The sequence below is a fragment of the Ammospiza caudacuta genome, chromosome 10, assembly GCF_027887145.1.
Source record: "Ammospiza caudacuta isolate bAmmCau1 chromosome 10, bAmmCau1.pri, whole genome shotgun sequence".
NCBI classification, from domain to species: domain Eukaryota; kingdom Metazoa; phylum Chordata; class Aves; order Passeriformes; family Passerellidae; genus Ammospiza; species Ammospiza caudacuta.
This window is the reverse complement of record NC_080602.1, coordinates 25,746,698-25,764,502: the sequence shown is the minus strand read 5'-3', so window position 1 is coordinate 25,764,502 and position 17,805 is coordinate 25,746,698. Positions and strand designations below refer to the sequence as shown.

Here is a 17,805-nt window from a genome sequence, read left to right as displayed (position 1 = left end):
CTACCGGAGGGGAAGGCGCCATTCCCCCAGACCTCCGTCCCCTCTCCCCATCCCCACGTAACAGGGCACAACCGCCCGCCACCCTCGCTCCCGGAGGCGCACCGACCGGCAGCTCCGGAGCGGCGCGGGGCGGGCGGAGGCGGCTGCGGGGCGGGGCCGCGGGGCCACGCCGCGGCCCCGGCGGCGGAAGGGGCGACGCCGGCGGGGCGGGCGCTGCCGCCTTGTCGGAGCGGCCGGTGCTCGGCAGCCCCCGCCGGGCATGTCAGCACCGGGCCCCGGCCCCGGCGAGGCGGCCCTGGGCGCCAGGGAGGCGGCGCGGCGGGACCCGCTGGCCGCCGACCTGCGGTGCAGCCTGTTCGCCGCCGCGCTGCAGAGCTACAAGCGCGATTCGGCGCTGAGGCCCTTCCCGGGCCGCTACGCCAGCGGCGACAGCAAGGACTTCGAGGGGCTGGTGAGTGCCTGGGGCCGGCCCGGGGAGGCTGCCCGAGGCGCCAGGGCACCTGCCCCGATGGGGAGCACAGGCTGCCCGCAGAGGTGAGGGCAGCGGCGCCGCAGGGTCACGGATCAGTCAGGATGAAAGGTTTATCCAGTCAAGAAATCCAGGTTTAAAATAGTATTTGGGATTCTGACCGATAAACCCACACTGGGAAACGCCCAGATCCGGTGTGGACAGCACATGAAGTAACAAGCCATAGGTAACAGGTAGGGAGCCGACAGGACGAGAGGGAGCGGCCTCAAGCGGCTCAAGATTGAGGATTCTGGAACATTTCTACCCTGAAAGGGTGGCTGGGCATTAGCACAGACTGCCCAGGGAAGTGATGGAATCACCATCCCTGGAGGTGTTCAGAAAACACGTAGATGTGGCACTGGGGGTCATGGTTTAGTGGTGGGCTTGGCAAAGTTAGGCTAAGGGTTGGACTCAGTAATCTCAGATGTGTTTTCCAGCCTGAATGTTTCTAATATTATGTGAAGTGTGAAGAGAGCTTGCCAACGTTACATTCAAATTCATATTGAAGGACTTGCATGTTACATGACCTGAACACTCCCATGTGAGGTGTACTGCACATGCTGCTCTGTGATAGATTGTTTTCTCTCAGGAGTGCGTCTGATTGTTCCTGTACAAACCCTACAGATAGCGTTGGTAAATATCACTGTTTGTAACTTGCCTGCTATTTGCGTTCAGAGCAATTGACAAACTTCCCCACAAACTGGAAACAAATGTTTATATCTCAGAACAGAACCTGTTTTTCAGTTGGTTGGGGTGAAATATTGTTTCGTTTTCACTAGAGGTCCCTGTTTAATCGCAATGGCGCTAAGGAGCCTGTGCTGAATGCCTCTGTTGTTAGCTTGCAGATACCAAGGCTCTACCAAGCCTCAAAGAGCTTCTGGAATCTGTTCCAAATACAGATACAAGGACCTGGGAGCTGTTTAGTTGGATTCTATCATCTAAAGTCTTCATGATACAAAGTACTAAGAAACAGGAGGTAAGTTTTGAATTCTGAAAATCTAAATTAGAATTTGGCTTTTGAGGCAAACTTGCTCTTCAGACACTATTTCCTCCTCCCAGAATTAAGTTGGTTATTGTGAGAGCTTGACAGCTGAACATAAATCCATTCTTCTCTGTATATAGAGAGGAATGCTTTAAAGTAAATTTTCAGGAACACTGGTTGGAAGAAAGAGTTACCAATGTCAGTAGTTGATGGACAGTGATTGTAGTTGATTACTGCAGCTAACATAACATGCACGTGCATGGTTTAGGCTGAGAGAGTCCAATTTGGGTGTCATGGAGCTGGGTCCTGCTTGTCACTGAGAAAGACAACTCTTGTCTTTTGCCCCAAAAAGGGAAAGGTTCAGAGCCACTCAGGCACTTCTGTAGCAGGGATCAAAATAATTGTAGAGATTAGCAGTAAGCTGAAAACAGCTTCTGTTTTTGTTTTTTTTCCTCTTGCAAGATCAGCTGATGAATATATTGTCTTAATAGCCAAAGCAGAATTGTGATATTGTCCTTGCATAATAAATTAATTCATAATTACAATTCAGGTTTGGGGTTTTTTTCTGGAGACAAGATTAAGGATTTAACTTCAATAGCAAGAAACTGGCAGGATTTTTACTTACTTACTCCTTCTGAATTGTGAGAGTGTTGAATTCTAACTCAGAAAAGCATAATCAGAATCCATTAAACGCTATGAAGGGACGGGAAGCGGAATTTCCAGTGAGTAATGTAACCACATAAACCAACATTGATATTCCTTCCTGTTTTTAAGTACGAGAAGATCCAGGAACTCACAGGGATGTCTGGGGCTGCAGTTCCTGCTCCAGACTATCTCTTTGAAGTCATGTACTGTGATCAAATGAACACTAAGTTTGCTGAGACCAAGGGAGAGCGGGACCTTATCTACGCCTTCCACGGGAGCCGCCTGGAGAACTTCCATTCCATCCTGCACCACGGCCTGCACTGCCACTTGAACAGGGTGAGGCTCCTGCCATTGACACCATCTTCCCTTGCTCACTTGCAGCTGGGTATGCATTTTAAAAATAGGCCCAGATTCCTTTTGGGGTATGAAATGTGCTGATGCTCTTGTTCTGCTGTGTTCATTTCAGTGTAGGCCTTCGCAGATGGCCGTGTTGGATTTTCTAGTGCAGACTGAGGGTAAAAACTGGAAGTGGCATGAAACCCTTTTCACCAGTGTGACAAATTATGACTGTCTTTTGCTTCTTTATAAGGAAGTGTAATTCCTCTGAAAATCCTGTCCTGTCTGACAGCCTGCAGCTGGGAAGTGCCTGTCTGCAGAGACGGAGGATAGTGGAGATTTTCTGCCTGGCCTTGTATTCAGCAAAGTTTCAGGTGCTGCTTGCCAGTGGAGCCTTCTTAAAATGGTCTGGTTCAGGGAGACATCCCACAGGATTTGCACCTCTTCTGATTTCAGTGGAAGGGAAGTTGAGATTCCTGGCTTTTTGTGTCAGCTGTGAGGCTGCTTTGACACAGCACCTGCTTGACATTCCAGTCAACCTGGATTGTGTTTTTTCCCCACATTCTTAATGAGTAATGGTTTACTGGGTACAATGGACTTACTGGAGTAATAATTTTAGCCAGTGTGGCAAATTGAAAAGTTCTTTCCTCTTTTCTAGTAAAGCATGGATTTAAATGAAGTAAAACCTTGTCTTGTTTGGGGAGTTTAGATTACTTGAATGATGACAGTCTCAATAAATCGATGAAATGCCTTTGAACAGCAGTGCAGTCATGTTGATGTAAAATACTTTTGCTGGCAAACTAACTCCAAATCCGGGAAAGCATGAATCTGTCCACACCAAGTGCTCTGCCAAGCAGCTAATTTGAGGGATGGGAGAGGGCAGCAGCCCCACCCCAAGGAAGTTGTGCCAGGACAAAAACAGTGCATGGACCAGGCCCAGCATGGGTCAGAAAGGCCTTTCGTAATTTACCTTCAGGAGCAGAACTGCCAGTCTGAAAGGAAAGAACACTTGTATGTTGTTTGAGGTTTGCAGCACATGATTTTAGGGTGGATTTCTGCTCTGTTTCAGACATCCCTGTTTGGTGAAGGCACCTATCTGACCAGTGACCTGAGCCTGGCTCTGCTGTACAGCCCTCACAGCCTCGGCTGGCAGCGAAGTGCACTGGGCTCTGTCCTCAGCTGTGTGGCTGTCTGTGAGATCATTGACCACCCAGATGTAAAGTGTCAGGTGAAAAAGAAAGGTGAGGCTAGCACAGTAATAACTGTGTAGCAGTTACATCTGTCCTTCATGTTATTTTTCTTTCCCTGTTAATATCAGTGGCTCCTTGAGCACTGGATGGGAGATTTACCTCCTTGTCACCCTGGTCTGGGCCATAATGTCATCCATACCAAGGATGACTAGGAGTGGTATAGCCTCAAGCAAACTTCTCACTCTATTCTTGGATGCTGAGAGATTCAGGGGAATACCAAGACTAGATTTTTGGTTATCTCATTCCCATTCTTCTGGGGGGTGTGTATGGGGGTGTTGGTTGTTTACTTTTTTTACAGTTACTTGAAGTTCTGCAATTTTTTTTCTTTTCCCAATTCAGATTCAGAAGAAATAGACAGAAAAAGAGCAAGAGTGAAAAACAGCGAAGGGGGAGACGTACCACAGAAATACTTTGTTGTCACAAACAACCAGCTTTTACGAGTTAAATACTTGCTAGTGTATTCACAGAAGCAGCATAGGAGGTAAGAGTTCAGCTGTCTAGAGGGATGAGCTGCTACAACAGCCAGATAAACACATCTCATTGTTGAAAAATAATAGAAAACAACCAAGAAAGATATACTGCACTGCCAGAATTTGTTTGTAGCCTGTTTTCTATGGAAATAAGTCTTACACCATCATGTTGCCTCTGCCTTGCTCTTTGACATTCCCAGGCTAAGCTAAATTTGCTTTTTTTACCAGACCTGTAAGCACTTAGAGTCTTTGAGAGGTCTAATTATCTGTTTGTGGCAGGAATCCAAGAGTGAATGTCTGGTGAATGCACCTCTTACAACTGCCTCAGTTTTAACTCTGCCCTTATCTATCCTAAGTGCTAAGTGGCAGTGTTCACTCAGCTACTCAACACATGTCTACAGGCCAGGCAGCTACAGCTCCAGACCACAGGGAAAGGTGTGAACATGGGGAGAAAAGACAGAATTGTGCACAGAGACTTAAGGAAAAGGGATGTGGTGGAAATCAGGCTGCCTTAGTTACAGAGATTGTGGAACAACTTCCTGTTTTTATAGGATTTGCTTAAAATAATGAAGCCTGAAATACTTTTTGCCAAGATATTTGTGCATCTCTGACAGAATTCATGCCCTTTTCCCCTTTCAGGCCTTCTAATGAATCTTCCTGGTTCTACACCCACCGTTTTGCTGTAATGATGATGCTGTACCTGCTGTTGCTGATAGCGATAGGGGCCAGCAACTCACCAACCTTCATCTACTACTGGCACAGAATGTTTGACTCGGAGAGATGAACCAGCCGAGATGATAAACTGTTCATTTCACCACGTGCCTTAACAATAGCTGATCTGCAGTGCACTGCCTGTCTTCCAGAGCTCTGGAAATAAAGGTGCCCACTTCTGTCACCAATATATTAATCCTCATGGCATCTCTGCAATTATTCTTATTTCTGTGTTCCTGGGATTCATGAGGATGCCTAGTACAGCTGAAAAGGATCACTGTGGTGCGGCTTAGCATGAGCCAATTGTTAAGGGTCCATGGAAAAAAGGTTATTTAAGATTAATGAAAACTAAGCATGGAAACACTCAGGTGTAACTTATTTTCTGTCAAGCTGAAGTATGTTTGCACAAGTTGGAAAGGAGGATTTTTCTGGATGTCAGGCAAAGCAACCTGTTTGGGAATCTTATCAGTGTGTTTTCAGAAACTGAATCTAGTGATGTTTGGCATGTATCAATGCAGATGGAATTACTTTTAAAATTTTAAAACTAACTTTGGCCAGGAATTTTTATATTTCAGCATAATGATTGTAAGGAAAAAAAAAATCAGTAAGAAATAAAACAACCGCCAAATGGAAGAACTTAAACGGTTTCTAGTATGTTTTTTCCCCTCTGTAGAACATTGTTGTGTTTTCATCCCAGCTGGCAGTTAAGCACAAATCCAAAACATAGTTACTGCACTGCTATGAGGAAAATTCATTGTATCCTGAACAAAACCAGCACAAACATCTACAAGGCTTGTGGTCTCAGCCGTGATCTGTCTTATCCTAGCTTACTGTGCAGATTAGACAAACCCAGGGTTTTCAGCATCAATACTGAATAAGGATTGTTCTTACCAAACTGGGGATTTGTTAGAGAATACACCACGTGCAAGTTAGCAATGCAACATACACAGGGCAATGCTCTCTCCTCTCTCCCTCCTGTCAAGTCATTTGTGTTTGCTGTTTGTTGTGTTTGCAAAGCAACCTACAACTGCCTGAAACAGAAAAGGGAGCAAAGCACTGTCCTCTGATTAGTGACTGGGCGTGGGGTAATCCCATGAAGACCCAGGGATTCTAGGCAAAGAAAAGTCAGATAGGTGCCACAGTTCAGTCTTGCAGTCCAGCTTTTAGTAGATTTGATATATGCAGATTTTCATTGCACAGTGAACCCTAACCACAAAAAAAACCCCAACTCATCACATATTTCCAGCAAATGAGTATGTGATTACTAGCTTACTCATTAAATATTTCAAAGAAAATCTCTTATTTTTCTGATGTTGTTCTGGTACCTAATTGCCAGAAATAATGTCCTGGTAATCAAGTTTTTTAATTCAAGGCTGAGAACAAGTTCATTTACAGCAACCCCTCTTCTTGGTGACTGGAGCTAGACACATTTATCCCACTTAATTTTGCTGCCAGAACAAATTTATTTATTCACCATACAGCTCGCAAAACAAGAACAGTATAATCCAATTCCCCATTGCCTTTAAGAGCCTGTTAATAATGCTCACTGTCAAAGGACACTGCAGCGCCTCAGCCCAAGAAGTGTCCGTGCTAATTATAGCAGAGATTTGCAATTAAAATATACATAAACAAATAATTTATTGTGCAACAGGTTCAACTACTTTATAGTTTACTCCTTGATATTTCAGTGCAGAAACTTGGGGTTTGGGATGTGCAAAGGGGCCGTGGGAGTATTTGCCTATTTTTGTCTTCAGCATGTTATATTAAATGTCGTGCCATGTAAATATACAAGTTTAGGGGAGATAATGTGCCAGCCAGAAAACCTGGAGGTATTTTATGCTGTCTAAAGGATACTGCTTTGTAAAAGCCTGGTTTGTTTGAAAAAAACTCCTTCTTTTGGAACAGATGGGCTGTTTGGGGCCCTTTGGAAAAGGAGGAGGTTGAGCAGCAGTTGTGGGATGGCTGTCTGCTGCACTGCAGGGAAAGGCACAAACCTGGGAGCTCCTGAGCCAGATGAAAAGAACACAGCAGGGATTTAAAACTCTTTTCTTTGGGTTTCTTTGCATAGGAAAGTTTCTGAGAGTAAGCAGAAGTAATAATAGTTCCAGGCTATGTCCCCAGAGAGCAAGCATTGTGGGGGCTCATGGCAGACACGCACATCCAGCTCTGCAATGAAATCAGCAGGTATCAAAGGAAAAAAAGAAAAAAAAAAAAAACAAAACAAAACAAAACCAGCTTTTTCTGCTTTGATCAGTTTGAATAGACCCCAAAAAAGGAGGTGGTTTCAGGTGGGGGCTGATGGATGTGTCTAGAGTATCCCTTGGAGAGCTTGTAGCCCCATTCCTCATGCTCAGGCCTGCAGGGATTCTGGGCACAGCCTCATCATTGCTTCAGCTCCACAGCTGTGGAGCGAGGCAACAGCAGTGGGAAAATATTTTAAATACATTTAAGGTGCTCAGATCCTACCTAGCAGCCTGGCAAAATACTTAATATCCTACTCCCACGCTTGTTTTTGGAGCTCCCTGCTGATTTCAGCATGTGTTTCCCAACGTGGCGAGGGGCAGTCATCTGGATTAATGTGGGTATTGTGCTGAGTAACTAACAGTATTATGAATTAACCCAAGGTTTGTGTTAGCCTCTTAAGCCACTTGCGTGGCTCTTTGAACATGCACAGTGCTATAAAAACACTAACAGGGAATGAATCAGAATTTCCTCCCGAACAAAGGGCCGCTGTGTTTGAAGCAGGCGGCCCAGGGTGAGGTCGAGGAGTTGTAAAATACAGAGCTACCTGCTCTTATTAATATGTTCATTACATTACTGTGGTGAATATTACGGAATTGTTACCAAATTAGACAAATCTGATCCTGCCTGGGACTGCAAGAAGTGTGGTAACGTGTTTCCTTGGTGGGAATGAGCAGGTTTTGAGGAAGCAGGAGAATTTTCCTCCAACAAGCATAAATAGATAATAAATATAAAAAGTATTTTCTCTCTCTATTTTATATATATTTATATACAGAGATCTCAGGAGCCAGCTGAGGAGAAGAGCAGGTGCTGTTGGAGACAAAGGGTTTGAGGCAGTGGGGGGAGAGAGAAGGAAGCACCACAGAAAGCAGAACCACCCCTGGGTTGGGGGGAAAGCGAGACTTGGGGATTCATGGTCCTAAGAAGCGATGCAAGAATCTTGTGCTTTCTATAGTGTGAGCAAATACAAGAAAAGCAGAATCAGAAATGCAGGAATATACAAACCAGGCCTGGGCTTTGGCCCACCTCTGGCAGGACCCAGACTGATCCCAGCTTCCCCAGGGAGGTGCTGCCCACCTGCTTGCTCCCCCTTCCTGCATGCAGTGGACACATGGCTCAGCAGCACACGTTTCCAAGTGACATTTTCCTTCTCTCATAAAAGCTGTCACTTTGGGCACCTTGCCCACACTCCAGACTCTACAAGATGTCACTTTGAACATCAGCAACAGGAGGGAAGGTATGAAAGAGTTGGGCAAAAGGAGCAGCACTATGGTGCCTGCAAGAATCCAAAAGAATGTGCCATGCTTCCCCTAAGGACTAAGGTACATATGCTTGCCAGAATTCCCATTTTCCTACTCTTCATAGAGATGTTTTCCAATCTAAATTATTGCAAGATCAGAGTCCCCCTAAAGCCAAACCCACTTTTGCCTTTTCACTGTACCCATCGGGTGTAAAATCCTTCCCACAAGGAAAAAAAAGTATTTCTTGCTCCTCAGAGAAGATCTCTGAGCTCTCCTGTTGCTGGGCAAGAGGAGACGTGTATGAGCAATGTCGTATCTGTTTGCTCCCACTCAGCAAAAAGTGGATGAAGACAATTTTCAATAGATTAAAGACATTTTCCTACTTATTCAAGGCTTGCCAGAAAACTAACGCACCTTCAAGGTCTGCCTCCCGTCAGCAGTACAAACAAAAGAGACCAAAGGAGTGTCTGATGAATAAATTAGCTTCCCTTACTGCAAGCCATTCCCATCACCTTACAAGAAGCCTTTTTTGCCAGTCTGGCATCAGGCACCCCCTGCTCTGTTAGCATTGGGTAATTAACTTTGAGCAGAACGAGCCCAGGAAAGCCAAACTGCAATTACGCATCTCATTGGAGTTTGGATGCTTCCTAAACGGCTCATGCTTGTCCCCTCCAGTTGGTCTGGGCTCCTGCAGTTCTAATTGATTTTTTTTTTCTTCTTGGGCTACATGTTTAGCATAAATAATAATTAATACCAGAAGGGCAAGGGCTGGATACCCAAGCGCAGTTCAGCATCACTGTGAGCACTGTGGCTTCCTGCGCCCTCATTGCCCAGCCTCAGCCAGCCTGCAAGGACTGCTTGCCACCCCTCTAATTTCAATGATTTGATAGCTGGTGAACTGGGAGACCAATGCAGATCCTTTCTGGCTGATGGGGAGCCAACACCTCTTAGAAACAGTGTTGAGAAAAAGCCCCCTCAGTGCCCAAAGGAAATTTGTTTTCTGGAGGGGAAGACATCTCCCAGCTCCCTACACACGCAACCACAGCAAGACAGGGGTTGTTTTTAAAACAAAGCTCTTTCATCCTGATAAAGTCCAGATGCTCATTCAAAGCTGCAATGGCCACAAAAATAGCCAAGAAACTGCCTCCTGCCAAGTCCAGAGCTCCTGAGCTGTCCAAAGCTTTAACTAAACTAAGAAAACAACAACCCACCTGGCTTAAAACTGAATTTCTCTTCAAAAGCAAACCCCACATTTAATAACAACCATCAGAGAATGAAAAAAAGAAATAATCCACTATTTCTAATTACCTGGAAAGGACAACACAGTTGAAAAAAACCTCATCTCTTTAACCCACACCCAGAGAAGAGACTTCTGCCTTCACAAGCAACTTTTGGCACTATGGTAGAAAGCAAACAACCCATGTTACTCACCACAGCTCAGCTGATCCCTCCAGAAGTCCTCCTTGCCCTCATTTACCTCCATCTGGCACTAAAGGTGCTGGTGGAGCCCTACCAGCTGCATCCCATCCCTTCCATCATTGGGACACCTCGAACACACCTGTGGGGTGGCTGCACCTGCTCTGCTGGGGCAGAGCTGAGGGGCTGGTGTTGCTTGGGGTAAAGCAAATGTGGCCTGCATGTGGCCTGCAACCTGCCAGCCTGTGCTCTGGACATGGGGACAGAAAGGGGCAGTGTCAGGTCTGGTTCTCATTACCCCAAATACTCTCTCTCCTGGTTTGCCCACAGAGCTGCTGTGTAATGTGTCTGTCTGTCTGTACCATCCCCTTCACACCAGAAAACAGTAGCAGGGTTTGTTTTCCCTTCTGGCTCTCTTCAAAAGAGAGAAGAAACCTCACCCCACCCTGCTGTGGTTCTTTGTACCACTCTTGCCTGAGTCCCTCCATCCCCACAGCACTCCCTCCCTGCCCACCATGCCTGGGGTATGAATGCCCCTGCATTAGTCAACCTCCAGATATTTAGATCTTTCCCAGGGCCTGCCACACAGCCATGGGAGAACCAGGCAGGTTCTGAGTCAGGAGATCTGAAATTTCCAGAGAGCTTTTCCTACAATGGGTGAAGAAAACAGAGTAAAAGCCTGTGATCACACCTTTGCAGGCTCAGGGTGGCACCATCCATGCAGCTCTACAGCTGGGTGTAGGTGCAAAGGGCACTTGAAGATCAGCCACTCCAGAGGCATGACCTGGGCCACAGAGGCGATGGTAAATTTCCTCCCAGAGGTTGATGCTGGAAGTGTGGAGAAGCTTGATCCCAGAATCAGGGCTGGAGCATGTGTCAGGTACATGTTTTTCTAGTTGTCACACCACTGCCAGAATACAGCAGAAAGACCAGAAATACCCCCAAATTTTTCACCCTGAGTACAGGAAGAAGACACATTCTCAGTTTCTGGCCAGAAATCCTCACCCACTAAAGGTGAGTAGGGAACCTTGTCATGACAGTCTCCAAAATGGTCTTACAGGACAAAATAGTCCCAAAGCTGTGCTTGCCATCCCCTTGTGGGTATATCTCTTCATCAGACCATGCTGACAGTTGTCCCATTGGAGCCCCCTGATGCCACCCCACCATTTGCAGCACCATCCTTGGTGTTCTTCTCTGAGGCTGAGATGGGTTTGTGTCTCTTTTGCCTGGTGATGGCTGTTTCAATGCCCCTGAGACACAGCTGCACATCCTCCCGAAAGGAAGGGGTGTACAGTCCATAAATGATAGGGTCAGTGCAGGTGTGCAGCAGGCCAAAGAGGAAGAAGCTGTGGTTGACATACTCTGGCATCTTCTGGATCATGGCTGGCTGGAACCAGTACCACAAGCCCAGGAGATAGTAAGGGGTCCAGCAGATTATGAAGGTGGCAACAATCACTATGGTCATCTTGAGAGTCTTCATGCGTGCCTTGGAGATGTGTTCGTTTTGATTTCTTGTCAAACCTGCCAAGGAGAGTCAAAAAGATAATTGAAGATAGGGGAAAACCAAAACAACATAACCATCCATGACTCTGCTTCTGCCAGAGAGGGAAGATCATCTCATAATCTGGTCCGTGTCCCACAGGAAGCAGAAGACAGCAAGGGCTGGGGTCAATAAATGTGCAAAACCTCTTAGTTGGTTTGTGCAAAACTTCTTAGCTTTCAAAGGATGTTGTGACACACCCAACAATTCCAGGATAGAGAAGTTCAGTCATTTAAGGGCTAGGATCTACTTACCTTTATTGACCTTTAGCTGCTTACTGATCTCCCAAAGGATGCGGATGTAGCAGACGATCATGACGCTCAGGGGGGTGATGTAGAGGGTGGTGAAGGTGAACATGTTGTAGACAGTTTCCTCCCAGTGTGCTCGGAAGCTCCCATGAGTAACACACTGGGTGAAATTCCTTCCTGGGATTGTGTTCAGGTGGAAGAGGAAAAGCTGAAATGGAGAACCAAATAAAAGCTCAGAAAGAATTTGGAATAGAGCACTGCATCCTAGAGATGCTGCTGGCTGTGCATGGAGAGCACCTTCCTGCTGGTGTCAGACTGGGAGACAGGCTCTGGGCACCAAACTCATGCCTTATTCTGGTGCCTGTGGAGTCCATGGATTGGGATGGACTGGTTGGGGATGTTGGACGGAGAAGCCTTTTTCCAAAACCACCCCAGCCTAGGCAAACTCCATGGGGAGCATACTGAACTTTACCTGGGGCAAAGCCAGGAGCACGCTGCCAGCCCAGGCAGCACGGAGCAGCATCCCGTTGCGGCGGTGAGCACGGGAGAAGGGATGGAGGATGGCTGCGTGCCGGTCCAGGCTGATGACCACCAGTACCAGGGCAGCAGCATACATAGCAAAGAGCTTGAGGAAGTTGAGGATCTTGCAGGAGATGTCCCCTCCATACCACTGCACTGTCACGTTCCATGCTGCATCCAGAGGCATCACCATCACTGTCACCAGCAGGTCGGCCAGCGCCAGACTGAGGATCAGTGGCTGCACGTGGGATTTCCTCCTCTTCCTCAGCAGGCTGCCCAGCACGGCTGCATTGCTGCCTGCTGCCAGCAGGAAGAAGATGGCTGTGATGATCACACGGACCTTGGCTGCTTGGGTGAACCGGGGCTCCACCCAGTACTGGGGGAACGCAGAGGCCGAGACATTGGTGTCCTCCTGCGTGGTGGGGCAGTGGGGAGATGCAGGGAGCTGCTCCTCGCTCATCCCCTGCTGAAACACAAGCAGCAAAGTGAACCCCATCTTAGAGGCTTTGTAGTGCTGCAGCTTCAACAAAAGTGGGGAGATGGTGGGATCTGCACTGGAGGTACCAGCAGCAGTCTGTCCCATTCCGTCTTGTCCCATCCTGTCCCTGCCTGTCCCCTCTGTGTTGCCCATTTTGCAAAGTCACCGAGTCCCCCCACCACAGTGACCCAGCCTGGCCACCCTCTCTGGCTGTAGCTACAGTGACTGCTCACACAGACATATATTTTTAGCTCTTTGCAAGGTGGCTGAGCAGCTGGGAAAGCAGGAGTAGTGGCCAGGACCATGGAACCAGTCACTGTCTGCCAGCATCCTGCTGGGAATAGGTCATACCAGAGCTGGCTGAGCCTGTGCTGGGGCAGCTGTGCTCGGTTCAAGGACTTGTCCTTCCAAAGGGAGTTTGTAAGCAGGGCTCAGTTTTTTAGAAACCCCAGAGCCCTTCCCATTAGTGTGCTAAACCTTAATGATCTACCTCCATTTCAAGTGCCAGATCTGGGGTCATGGGCAGGAGCAGCTGGGGGTGACCAGGCAGGAGAAGGGGCATCCCACACTGTCCAGAGTCTTACAGTGGCTCCTGGGAGAGGATCACAGTGGCATTTAGCAGGCTGGACCTTCCCAGGACCCAAGCAGCACCAGCACAACACCTCTGTCCCTTTCCCTTCTGGAGGCAAAGCAGGAGGAGGAGGGAAAGGTAGAACCCTCCCTAAAACAGGGGTGGCTGGGGAGTGATGAGCAGTGTGGTTGTCCCCCACGCTTGATTTCATTGCCCTTTTTACCCGAGTAGAACTCACGTTTTAAGGACACAGACACTTTCAGTTCCTGTGGTCACAAGCTGTTTACAGTCCCAGCTGCAGGTACAGCACATCTACTGTTTCAATCACCTTCCTGTTTGCTGATTCCAAAATAAAGTATTCCTTACCTTTGTACAAATAACAGGAACAGCAGAGATCAAATCTGTCTCCCCAGTTCTGCAACAACACCTTGCTGCAATGAGCCCTCCTCCAGCCCCACCACACCCCCCCTGAGCCCCCTTCCCCTTGCTTCCTTCACCCCTCCCTCCCCAAAGACCAAGTGAACAAACAAGCAGCAAAAAGAAAGAACAGCTAAAAAGTACCAAGTTGCTTCTCTGGAAGAAACGAGAAATCCGAGAGCAGGTCAGGATTTATCCCAGCTGACGGGAACATACCTGGCATACGCATGCCCTGATGCTGAGAGAAGATGCTCCGCGTCTTTCCCACGGGTCCCCCTCCGCTGCGGTGCTGAGTCAGGATGCTCCAACGTTTCCTTGCATCAGATCCCTGCAACAAACCTTGAAGCAGTAAAATCTCCCCTTGCCAGCAGGCAAGCCAGGAGCGACGCTGCTGTTAGCACAGGCATATGCAGGCATCTGGAGATGGAAATGCTGCTGCAAACACTCCCTGCACCTGCAAACCAGGAGTGGGGCACACCGAGGCAGGCACCCATGGGCAGCCTGGCTCAGGCAGCCACCATCAGCCCTGCCCTTGTTAGCTTAATGAGCTGCCCACTTAATGAGCAGGCAGTGGGGATGATGACAAAGCTGCTGTAATGCAAGAAACAGCCAAAATTCAAAACGTTGTGGCCAAACGTGGCTCTATCAGGGATAAGTGCCAACACTCCCTGCACTGGTTTGCTATAAATACAGGAGAATGAGTTAATTATCCTGGGAGTTAGTGATGAACGTCCCGTTGCTCAGACAACCGAGAAACTCGCAGACACGCGCACACACGCACCTCAGAGATGCTCCTGGACCACACGGGTCCAGGGAAGCATCACAGGTACATGCTTGGACTGGAAATGCTGCAAGGAGGGAATTAATAAGGGGAAATGTGGTTCATTTTGCCATTTTAATGAATACACTTTTTTTCCTGCAGTCTATCAGTTTCCATCTGGTTCTTTCTGTATTTCTTGCAGCATAACACAGTGAGAGGGGAAGGACCTTGGGAGGGACAAAGAGCTCAAAAGAGCTTAAAAAATATGAAGTGCAATGTGAGGACAGGGAGGGAAACTGAGGACATCCTGCTCTTCTGGAGCTGTGGGGGTGAAAGAGGGACAGCCCCAAGCCCTGCTGGGGCCAGCGCTGGCAAACACACTCCCAGGGGTTTCACTGGGACTTTATTGACATGCAGACAGACCTTCACATTTTCCAGGCTATTAAATTAAAGAGTCCATGATATACAGGTCCCTGCAGATCCCGGGCTGGCAGTGGTGGCTCTGCATTGTTCCCCAAGAGGAGGAGATTCCCTTTCTGGAATAGGTTTTCCATTATTAAAACTACTCCCACTTATTTCAGGAGGAAACGCCTGAGCTCTGAGGGTGGTTGCACCATCTCTGAGGCTGCTGTGCTAGCAGGAGTGTTCCTGGGCACAAGCAGAAAAGATATTTTCCCCTTTTCCAATTTGACTCTTAAACCTTTGTGGGTTTAAGAGTCAACTTGTGTGGCAGAGGAACCAGATCCTGAGACCAGTGCTGCAGGCACTGGACCATGTTTGCCCTGGAATCCCCTAAACTCTCCATCACTTCTGCATGGAGCTGTCAAAAGGGATCAGGAATGAAACTCTGCTCAGAGTCACAGAGAGCAACTCCTACATGTGTAGTGCTTTCCATACAGGGGGAAAGAGGAAAGCAGACCCTGCTGGCACTGCCAGCGAGCACCAGCCAGCCCTGCCACATAGGGTGGGACTGTCCCCATCACCTCCTTACCTGACAGGGGCATCACCCACCAGTGCCTTGGAAACGAGCCTGGCCCTTGAAGGACAAATACCACAAAATCTGCACAGAAGTTGGGTGGAAGCCTGTTTGTTCCAGCAGCCACCTCCTCCTGACATTAGGCTCCTGCTTAAAGCTGAGATTAATTAGGCCCCACACACTCATCCTTATTTTCTTTTCATTTAGCCCTTTGCACCTGCATGAAAGCAATTAAGTAGCAAGTCAGGAATGTATTCCCTGTTTGTCCTTCATCCTGGCCGATGGCCTTCTTGTCTAGAAATGTCCTCTCCATCCCTGGCTGTATGATGCAAGAGAGGGACAGGATTTTTCTTGGGAATTGTAAGCCTTGCTCATGACAAAACAAAGCCTTTAGTCCCTGTTTGGAGAGGATTTTTTTAGCATACCATCACACAGAAATGTCCTGGGCATGCATTAGCAATAAGTCTTATTTGAAGGGTGGGGTCCCTTATTGAAATGACTGCTTTTCTCCAGCATTTTCACAGTAACCCCCTTGTGTTTTCTCTCTTTTTTTCTTTTGCTCATCTCCTCAAAGGTCAGTTTGGATGTTGTCTGCATGGCAGCCTTCAGCCGAATCTCTGAACACTGCTTTAACGATCAGAGAGTTTTGGTGTCCAGGATTAGGAAACAGTGCTGGCAGGCAGGGCTTGTTTCCATACATCCCAGCTTGGCTCTTCCCGAAATCTCCTCTTGGGATGCTGCCCCAGTACATCCCCAGAGCTGCAGTCCAGTGCTGGGTCATGAGGGGACAGAGCTTCCCCCAGCGTCTCCAAATAGGACTGATCCCCCCAAATCCACATGGATCATCCCAGGATGCTGGAAAAAACAGAAATCAGGAACCACACTGGGTGATACAGTTCCAGTGACAATTTCTGTATGAGCAAACCTTGAATAAAAATGCAAGTGCTGTGTTTTTCCATCAGACACCCTGTATATACTGGGATCTATCTCATCAAGAGAGAGCAGTGTGGGATATAATTTCCATTAACCTATAGCAAACACAGGGCAGGGAACCTGCTTCTGTTTATTCTGATAAATCACTGCTGGGGGCTTGGCTTCCCAAAGAGAAAAACTTGTATTTTCCTCTCTGAGAGAAACTCCAGCTGCTGGTTGTTGTGGGGGGTGAGGATGAGAGATTCTTTTGCTGGACTCATCACCCACACCCTCCCTCCAGGCAGGTGCTTTTGCCAGGCTGGGTGCCCAAAAACTTCCCTTTATTCAGAAAAACCTCATTATTTCAGAGTGTTTTAATGCTGATTCTTTTTTCCCCCCTGCAATTCTTCTCCTCCTTCTCCAAACCTTGAATTGTCTTAGGAGCAGCTCATCCAAGGAAATTTTTGTCTCATACTGGACTCGAAACAGAAAGTCTAGTCAGGGACATCTGACATGCAATGTTTTTGTGAGTAAATACCAGCGTCCATGAAGTCATTTCCCGGGGTTAGAAATGAGCTCACCTCTGGAACAGCTTCTCTTCTTACCCAAAGTTCACAAGTCAAGCGATTGGGAAGCTCCCAGTTTTCAGCCTTTTCATTAAATAACAGCATGATAAAAATTAGCACGGTGCCACTGTGCTGTAAGTTACAAACAGGTCTGAAACAGGGCATCACCCAAAATTCCCCAAAATCTCTGCAGCAAAACACAGAGACACAAAGCCCAGTGATCACCAGGGATAAACCAGCACCTCATTCTGCCTGCTCAGCCAGCCCTGGCTGCTCTGTTGAACCTGCCAAGGAGGGATGGTAATTGCTGCCCCTCCTGGGGATAATCTGGATCACTCCATCCCCCTCCTAAAATCCTGTGTTTAAAGCAGAGGGAGAGATCTGTCCTGCCTTCCTGGCTCAATTACTTGGTAAACTGTGCCTTTAGACCATTTCTTGGTGAGACAATGCTCTGTTTCTGATTCAGCTTTGTATATCAAAACCTCACTGATAAAAACCCTTCTTGGGGGTTTCACACCATGGGACAAGGGTACCAGGAAAAACATGCTCAAACCTGCTGCAATTCCCACCTTTCGATAGCCCAGGCTGGTGCTCCTGATGCTGCTGAGCTCAGATGCCCAGAGCATCCTTCCCAGTGATTCCCAAATTTACATCTTTCCACTCAGAGCTGCTCTCAGGGTCTTTCCTCCATCTTTCACCAGGACATGTCAACCTAAGTAACATCCCTTTCCTCATCTCTAAACTGGAAAAGAAAGAGGATGGAATTTATCATCTCAGCTCAGATCCTGAGGTCAAGCCTGAAGAAACATGGTGGGATCTGGTGCCGAGCCCTTTCTGCTCAACACCAAGGGATAAAATCTGGTGTTGTGTGTGCATCGCTCTCCCACTCAGCTGAGCTTCCGTACAGCAGCTTTGCTTTCCTGTCCAGGCTGGAATTTATTTGGGGAGGAAATTATTTGGGAACTTTCACCTGGTACCCCAGTCCCCAGTAAAGCAAGAAAATCACCCACAGGGTCAG

The 17,805-nt window shown here is 47.7% G+C and overlaps 2 protein-coding genes across 2 annotated transcripts; one reads left to right on the top strand and one right to left on the bottom strand.

The window, feature by feature from the left end:
* The first annotated feature begins 194 nt into the window (after positions 1-194).
* Positions 195-5,530, top strand: PARP16 (poly(ADP-ribose) polymerase family member 16). Its single transcript, XM_058811536.1, has 6 exons — positions 195-451; positions 1,347-1,484; positions 2,265-2,471; positions 3,541-3,712; positions 4,061-4,202; positions 4,831-5,530. Exons 1-6 carry the CDS (start codon positions 260-262, stop codon positions 4,973-4,975), a joined length of 996 nt encoding a protein of 331 aa, XP_058667519.1. The 5' UTR covers positions 195-259; the 3' UTR covers positions 4,976-5,530.
* Positions 5,531-10,914: 5,384 nt separating this feature from the next.
* On the bottom strand, positions 10,915-13,120 carry LOC131562145 (gonadotropin-releasing hormone II receptor-like). Its single transcript, XM_058811714.1, has 4 exons — positions 13,076-13,120; positions 12,061-12,573; positions 11,595-11,796; positions 10,915-11,321 (listed from the first exon to the last, which is right to left on the bottom strand). Exons 1-4 carry the CDS (start codon positions 13,103-13,105, stop codon positions 10,915-10,917), a joined length of 1,152 nt encoding a protein of 383 aa, XP_058667697.1. The 5' UTR covers positions 13,106-13,120.
* Between the last annotated feature and the right edge of the window lie 4,685 nt (positions 13,121-17,805).

Bases quoted from the DNA above. Each gene is read 5' to 3' on its own strand.
- PARP16 (XM_058811536.1), top strand. From the start codon at position 260: ATGTCAGCACCGGGCCCCGGCCCCGGCGAGGCGGCCCTGGGCGCCAGG. The intron at 452-1,346 runs GTGAGTGCCTGG...CTCTGTTGTTAG, and splicing joins GCAAGGACTTCGAGGGGCTG to CTTGCAGATACCAAGGCTCT. The intron at 2,472-3,540 runs GTGAGGCTCCTG...GCTCTGTTTCAG, and splicing joins TGCACTGCCACTTGAACAGG to ACATCCCTGTTTGGTGAAGG.
- LOC131562145 (XM_058811714.1), bottom strand. From the start codon at position 13,105: ATGACCCCAGATCTGGCACTTGAAATGGAG. The intron at 12,574-13,075 runs GTAGATCATTAA...CTTGTGTTTCAG, and splicing joins ATCTGGCACTTGAAATGGAG to CAGGGGATGAGCGAGGAGCA. The intron at 11,322-11,594 runs GTAAGTAGATCC...TCTCCTTGGCAG, and splicing joins GCAGCTAAAGGTCAATAAAG to GTTTGACAAGAAATCAAAAC.